At 50.8% G+C, this 7,660-nt stretch overlaps 1 protein-coding gene across 1 annotated transcript; it reads right to left on the bottom strand.

The window, feature by feature from the left end:
* Positions 1–170: 170 nt before the first annotated feature.
* ENH_00014280 (hypothetical protein) lies at positions 171–749 on the bottom strand (the record flags this gene model as incomplete). Its single annotated transcript, XM_013579088.1, has 1 exon — positions 171–749. One exon carries the CDS (start codon positions 747–749, stop codon positions 171–173), a length of 579 nt encoding a protein of 192 aa, XP_013434542.1.
* Between the last annotated feature and the right edge of the window lie 6,911 nt (positions 750–7,660).

Here is a 7,660-nt window from a genome sequence, read left to right as displayed (position 1 = left end):
AATTTCAAAGAGCTTCAGAGGCTGTGTGAGTGCAGCGATTGCCCGTTCTCTTTGGGTTTCTAGAAAGACAACAGCGGCCTGTTTTTTGGCTGCCGCAGCCGCTTCATTCAAAATTCTGGGGGCCCTGTGAATTCGTACGAACTCTGGGACGGAGCGCTGTTGGAGTCCCGCTAGCCAGCCAACATATTAATGATTTCGCCGTTGTACTTGTACAAGCCACAAGAAATCACCAGTGTGAGTGCGCGAAGAGCTCTCATTCGGATTCGCGAGTGCTGGTGCACAAGACACGAAAGAAGTGACCTCGCCAGCGGCTCAGTGAAGTGCAGCAGCATGTTTTGGTGCCGACTGCAGAACTCAACGACGGCTTCCAGTGCCAAACACTTCACCTCAGGGCACACATCCATTGCGCCGGCCCGCAGCAGGCCTACGGCCAAGTCTAGGTGGCTCAAAACGGCTTCATCTGAACTTCTGTGCAGCACCAGCTGAAGCAACTTGAACAGACTCTGCCGCATTTCGTCGCTCTGTTCTATGGGCGTCAGCTGCAGGGGCTTGTACTCAGGGTCTGGGCGCATCACTGGGGGCAGGTGAGCCACTCTTTCAATGTCTTCGGAGCCAAAGCGGGCAGTCAGCGCCCGCAGCACTTCTCCCAGGGCTTCGTCCACTGCTGGTGCTTCGCAGAAAAACTTAAAGAGAATACTGGCTGAGAGGAGCCGTGCCTTTTCAACGGGCTCCGAAAGACACAGCAGCATCGGATCCAGCAGCAAAGCAAAGGCTCTTTTGTAACAAGGGCTGAGCTCTCAGGCGTCCATAAAGACCCCCTTCAGCGCCTCAAGAGCGCTGTACCTGCGGCTGGTGCTGCACCGTCCCTTCTGCACATTTGCCTGCCGCTTCACTGTGCAGGACGCAGACTTTCAGCTCTCAAGACTGTTGGCTGTTTTCCCCATGGCAGCTGTGCAGCCAAGCCCTCCTCTGTGGCTCCAGCACTTTCTCTGTGTGAAATAAGCTCATCTGCAGGTTTTTGGGAGGAATGAGACAGAGAACGGCTGCAGTCTGCAGTCTGGCGGTGCTGTACTCCAGCTGGCGCCTGACTCCTTCAGCTCTTGTCACACTTTGTCTACCAAATCCATCGCGCTGGGCTACCGCTGCACCTCAAGATTCCAACTGCGGCTTTCGTGAGTCTCAGCCATCTGCTTGCTGCTGAACTAATTCTGGCATATCAGGGAAACATCAACCCTACTTCAGGGGGATGTGTTTGGCTCGGCCGCCGCAAAAGCCCGAACGTGTAAGCAATAACTAAAACTATTTTCAAATCAGCATTGACCCAGTGTTGAAATTCCATGTTCTCCTATGTTTGTCGGAGAATATCTACTCGCGTGCAGCGCCTTGAAAAAGAAACGCCTGCCACCCTGGCAGCGGCTAGCTCATTCTTTGGTAATGTTTCAAAAATTACGAGCCATTGCCAGGTGCCTTCGCGTGCTGCAGATCTGTTTCCATTGAAACAACACACGAACAACCAGGTATGTACCTCTGCCTGACAGAAAAAAAATTTCCGTCCAAATCAGTTGTGACTTGGTGAAGCTTTTCCTCCGCTCGCTACAGGGCTACTGTTCCAGGGGCGCGCCTCCTAAACTGCTGCCACATTGTGTTGTGCCCGTCTCACGTCCATGTAAATGAATACCAAAATGAACACCAAAATATTCACTGTTCTTTTAACAAAGATATCTTCCAGTTGCTCTAGTTCCTGTGTGGTCCTGTGCGCACTACCATCAGCAGTCCTGGAGCATAGGGCAGAGCACTCCAGGGTAGTGCATGTGTGTGACTGCTGTAAACAACTCCAGACTGTTCACGTTACAGCTGAAACGTTCCGCAAATTTTTTTAGCTGGTGTGTATGTACTTTGAGAGCTTGACATTGGCTCTAATAGACCTTTCCAAACAGTTTCCAACCGGTGTGTGCTGGCGGCCCGTTGCTCGCCACAGAAAGCAAACAGGGCGGACGCAAGCAATTGTTATGCTCTGACAGCATTAAAAAACTCAAGGATAACACAAAATCGTCTCAACCCCATAATTATTGCGTCAAAAATGCACACTCTACACTCCCTAATCTTAATTGTCTTCACGGCCCACATCCTCCTTGGAGCAGACACCGCAACCCCTTTAGGAGGAACATCTCGTGCTGATCACCAAGATGTTTCGGCCATATCGAGACGCTGGCCTGGAATGCTGCTTGCAGTCTCAAGCCCCGCCCTACTGATCGCGACGATCGTTGGGTTTTTTGGCGTTCGTTGCTACACCTCAATCAAGGGCCGCAAGCGTAACGGACCGCCCCGACAACACAAACGCAATATGGCAGAAGGCGAGCAAAGTCTTCGCCTCGTAAGCTTCAGTCTTCTAAGTGACGTGAGGGCGTTTTGGCACGACGCGCTGGCGCGACGCGCTAGGTCATCAATAGTTACTAGTATCAGATGGCCGCTGATTTTTAGTGTGACCTAAGCGGGAAGTTGATTAGCTGCACTCGGAATGCTTCCCTAGGCTCGGACGTATCCTGTCGGATCCCGTGGATTCGTGCTACGGCGACATGCGGTTAGTGGAGGCTGTGATTATTGTATCAATTTTTTTTGTAAAAGGTATCATAGGAGACTGAGGTTTGTGACCTCATGCCGTGCGTTAAGAGCTGCGCGTGTAGCAAATGGAATCGCGCCAGTGCGTTTTGCGTCTCCTTTTTGGATGGAGCTCTTGGCCGATCAGCTTTTCTATTAAGCGAGGATTCCGCCCAAGACTGACACTCGTTGCCTTATCGTGCGCTTCGACCGCTTTGCGTGTGACACATGGAATCGCGCCAGTGTCTTTCGTGTATCCTCTTTGTGGACAATCTTGCTTGCAGTCGCAATGCGCCCGCAGTGCTGGTGAGATTTGTGTACCGGTGACCATGTACAGGCATGCATGGTGCTGACGGTGCACAGCATCTCCCTTCGAAGCGCAAAGCCGCTTCGCACGCTGCGCTGATGGGTTCGATGAGAGCTTTTGCTTGCATATGTGTCTCGTGCACATGCTCTGCCAAATGATTAGCTCGCTTGGGGGCGTGTTGCACCCACATACAATATACAGCATAAACAGAAGTGCGGAAGAGTGAGCAAATGCTAGTCCCCTTGTTGGAGGGCTTTTTGCCTGCGTTTGAGGTGAGAGCGGGCGTCAATGACTCAGGGGGGTTGTGGTCATAGTGTGGCGTGACGGTGACGTTCGTGCAGCTGCTGGGACGAAGGATGCTTGTCGTGCTGTGGATAGGTACAACTTGCGCTCATAAGTGAGCGCTCCTCATGGGCTTGCGCCTTTGCTATGCACATATATGCCAGGCTTCGAGCCCTAAAGATTTCACCGAGGTTCGTGTGTTGGCGGGCTTCTGTCCCTTCGAATGTATCTGGCATTCTGTTGCGTGCATTGGGGAGCTCGAGTTCGCCAGTGGAGATCGCGGAAAAGCTTAAGTAAAGCCCGAACTTTATTGGCGTGTACAACGGCCAGGCTATACAGAGCGTCAGCGTCGCAGCAAAAGATGTGCGGTCTATGAAAATGTACTGCTCAGCACGGCCGTACCCTAGGCGTGCGGCTGTTGTTCAAGAGTGGATGTGCAAGCTTCAGCTTTATGTAGTGCTCAAAAATGTACTTCCGACCGTCACGAACATGGTAAACATACGCGCCGCATTCCCCCAACAGCCCTGCATGCTCTGGTGGCAGGTTTCTGCATAGCAGTCATGTTCACGGGCTACCGTTGATGGAGCAAATGAATATGATGTACATGCGTGCCGCATTCCTTCAGCAGCTCTGCATGATCGAGTGGCGGGTTTCTGCATGGCAGTCATGTTCATGCGTTACCGTGGATGGAGCAAATGAAGGAACGCCTTGTTGAGTGCTAGCGCTTGCTTGTAAGGGTGATGAGAGCTGTGGGCGTTGGCAGCACGAAGGTAGCGCGATGCGTGCGCGTTCGTATGTTTGTCGTGCCGAGACCGTCTGTACCGCCACGGGCAAATAGGCTGCTCTCTTCGACTGCCTGAGAGTCGCTTTGGTGCATTTGCACTGGCGCTGTGGGCATTTTGCGCTCAAGCGTTATTGAACGCCTATGGAGGGTGATGTTTGGTGGGCTGCGAGTAGAGCATCAGTGCTGGGTTGAGAGCGCGGCGACGGTCGAGCACTGCTTTGGTGCTTTGTGCGCAAATTCTCACCAGACGAAATGCGAACAATGCTTTGTCGCTTTTTTTCTGTGTTAACGCGATGCAACGGAACCTGTGTACACCATGACTAAGAGCAGCATCCTGATGTGTGTGCTTTTAGTCATCCTTCGTTCGATTGCATCGCGTAGCTGCGTCAATTCGCCCGTGCACCTGCCTTCCAAAAGCTGGACAATACTTTCAGCAGACGAGACGCGGAACAGCAGAGCGTGCTGGCACGGGGTCATTTCGTATCAAGTAAACAACACTGCAGGTGGAGATGACTGGTTAATTTTGCTCTACCGATTTTACATGTGCAAAGAACTAATCGCGTCGCGTCGTTATTTGAGGCTCTAATCCTTTGCCACGCTAGTGACACATGGCTGAGTGCCCGTCAGTCTGTGGCTACACAATGCAGCGCAGTGTCTTGTGTACGTTGCGTGAGGGCTTTGACAGCTCCAGAAATCCTTGCTAAGAGGGGCATGCGCTGACGCCTTTTTGGCCATGTAGCGATGTATTGAGTTTTAGTGAGCTGCGATTAGAGTACAGGTCTCGAAGGAAATGCGTTTGAGAGGCGGGCAGGTTGCAGAACGAGGCGTGCATATTCTAACTTTTAGCCTGGGCAGAGTGGTTAGTCTTTTTAGTCTGTGGCGCCTTTGCCGTGCTTAGGCAGACGCGCCCATGATGGATCGCAGCTCGTCCGTGTAGTGCTTTTAGTTCGTGATCGTGACAATACAGCACGGCTACATATCCGCTATGCTAGCGCTTGGATAGTCGTTGCTTTTACGTTGCAGGACGTATGCATAGCGTACTATGCGAGAGCGTTAGAGCGGCGACGCATGTGTAGTGCATGAGTGTTTGACGTTGCGCGAACGAGAGCGGGGCCGGCGTTTGTTGTTTTGTTCGTCGCGAAAATGTTTCCTTAGTCACTTAGTGTGTGTTTGTGTATGTGTGTATTTACTAGCGCTAATGCACGTTTGTTTGTTGCGGGGATATTTTCCGGGAGCACATGCAAACCACGGTAGCTCGCAGTTTGGTCTGTCTAACGCTTGGGTAAGGAGAACGTGAAGATGAGTAGGGCGTTGTGGTGATCGTTTTTGGCGATGTGCTTATGTGAGGTCTTAACAACAGTGATGTTTCTGCAGGAGTGTTGTGGAGACTTTGCGTGAGTGTTTTATCGATGGTCTAGGTATGAAGTGATGGAGTACGAGGTTGTGTGAGCTGTGGTGAGCCATGAGGGTTAAGTGGTCGATGCGTTTGAGAGGCGGGCAGGTTTGAGCGCGTGACGTGCATGTTGTTACTTCAGTCATGAGGGTTAAGTGGTCGATGCGTTTGAGAGGCGGGCAGGTTTGAGCGCGTGACGTGCATGTTGTTACTTCAGTTTGTCGTGGGCAGAGTGGTTAATCTTTTTGGTCTGTGGCGCCTTTGTGGTGCTTGGGCAGACGCTCCCACGATGGATGGCAGCTCGTCCGTGTAGTGGTTTGAGTTCGTGATCGAGACAATACAGCACGGCTGCATATCCGCTATGCTGGCGCTTGGAAGGTCGTTGCTTTTACGTTGCAGGACGTATGCACAGCGTGCTGTGCGAGGGCGTTAGAGCAGGGACCCAAGCGTGGCGCATGAGTGTTTGACGTTGGCCGAGTGAGATCTCGGGCGGCGTCTGTTGTTTCGTTCGTCGCGATAATATTCACACGCAAAGTGCGCTTGCGTACGTGTGTATTTGATAGTGCCAATGTAAATTTGTTTGTTGCGGGGATGTTCCTCACGAGCAAGTTCAAGCCAGGGGTAGTTATTTGCTGCGCGCCGAAATGCAGGGTGTAAGTAGCACAAGATTATTGTTCATGCTCTGTTTTGCTTTTGAAGGCATTCGAGGGAGGTCGGCATTCACACTGTGGGTATCTTTGCTGCACCACTTTTGGCTTTGTTTTCCTGGCTGTGTTGTTTACCCCAGGGTTCCTTTTTTTGTGCACTCGGGTGCTTCGGTGTTCATTGCTAGGTCGTCGTCTTATTTAGGTAAATAGCACGTAATTGGTCTCGAAATGAGAACGCTACGTTTGCTCGCTGCACTCCAGTGTAAAGTGGTAGAAACGGTGGATTTTGAAGACCATTACGATAAGGAAGTTGCTGCGAAGGCGTCTTGAAGTGAACTTGTTTTGTTCGTTGGCTAGGATGTTGAACAGTAGAAATCCGCTGTGATGGCGCGATGCGCATTGAGGATTGATCGTAATGCTTTTTTGTGTCTTTCCGCGATGGAGAACTTTCTCTTGGGAGTGGATTTTGCTGTGCATCCATGTTGCATTGTCCAGGGAGGTTCTTTCTGATGAAATGCAGAGCTGTCGACGACTGTCCGCCTGCAAGTTGAAGTGTTCATTGTAGGCAATGGGCGTTGCCTTGAAAAGCGTCAAGAGAGCTATGCTGTATGTGCATGGCTGTGCTTTCTATTATATTTTTATTTGGGAGGTCCAACATTAAGAGTTTACAGACTCTGAACGTTTGTGAATATGCATCGCTGCCAGCGGCAGGGTATACGCAGGAACTTTAGGAAATCTTTTTTGAATCATCGTGCAGCCTGTCAGTTGCACAGAATATCTCCCCACGCGTGTTTGGCATCTTTGTTCTTTGGAGGACAATCGGCGTTCGCCTTCTAGGTTTTCTGGCTGTCTTAGAATATGCGTTGCTTCCTGTACACAGGCTGCGTGCGGCGGACAGAAATGTCTTTGCCGTGGTTGTTCCTGTTTCCACGTCCTTTGTGTTAGCGCCGTGAGGAGTAGAGGCAATTTGTGGTACTTGGATTTGACATATTATTTTGGTTGGGCTTGTGATGACCTGCAAAATGTATAGAAATTCGTTCTAGAGGCTCAGTGCACATTTGTACTATATTCAGGCCATCGTGCACCGGCTTTCGAGTGCTTTCAGCTTGCTTGTAAATTAGCATCGCGGTCCCAGTGTGAATTGATTTCACGATATCCAGGATGTGTGTGACACGTGAAATATTGGACAAAGAAATGTGGTTCATTAGTTTACGTTACGCTTCGATTAAGCAGTCGAACTATTGCCGTCCGGTCCAGCTCTGAAGTAACTGTCCTGCCGATGCAGGCCAGTGGCTACAGCGCTACGATTCGACAAAATACCCGGTTAACACTGAGTTTGCAGCACCACGTCAACATTTCACTTAACAGCTGTTACTCCACAGGTGCCGCCTTGCTCGAACAAAACACTGGAGCTCCCGTTTTCTTGTACAGCTCCGAGGGAGATGCTCACTGTGGACTTTGACTTACGGCCAAAGCTCTCGCCTAAAGCAGCAGTTTATTTCGATTTCGCATTATGCAGGACGTACGTAATAAGGGGAGATTTCGATTTAACAATTTTTATCATCCAGGGGCTGATTCATGCTTTGCCTTTGCAAGCCTTACGCTGCTCCTAGCTAGCATGTGACGATATCCACTGCATGACTTGGAAA

The sequence above is a fragment of the Eimeria necatrix genome, genomic scaffold, assembly GCF_000499385.1.
Source record: "Eimeria necatrix Houghton genomic scaffold, Enh_scaff1452, whole genome shotgun sequence".
Lineage (NCBI taxonomy): Eukaryota > Apicomplexa > Conoidasida > Eucoccidiorida > Eimeriidae > Eimeria > Eimeria necatrix.
Note: the sequence above shows the minus strand (reverse complement) of the source record. Positions and strands in the feature narration are given on the sequence as shown.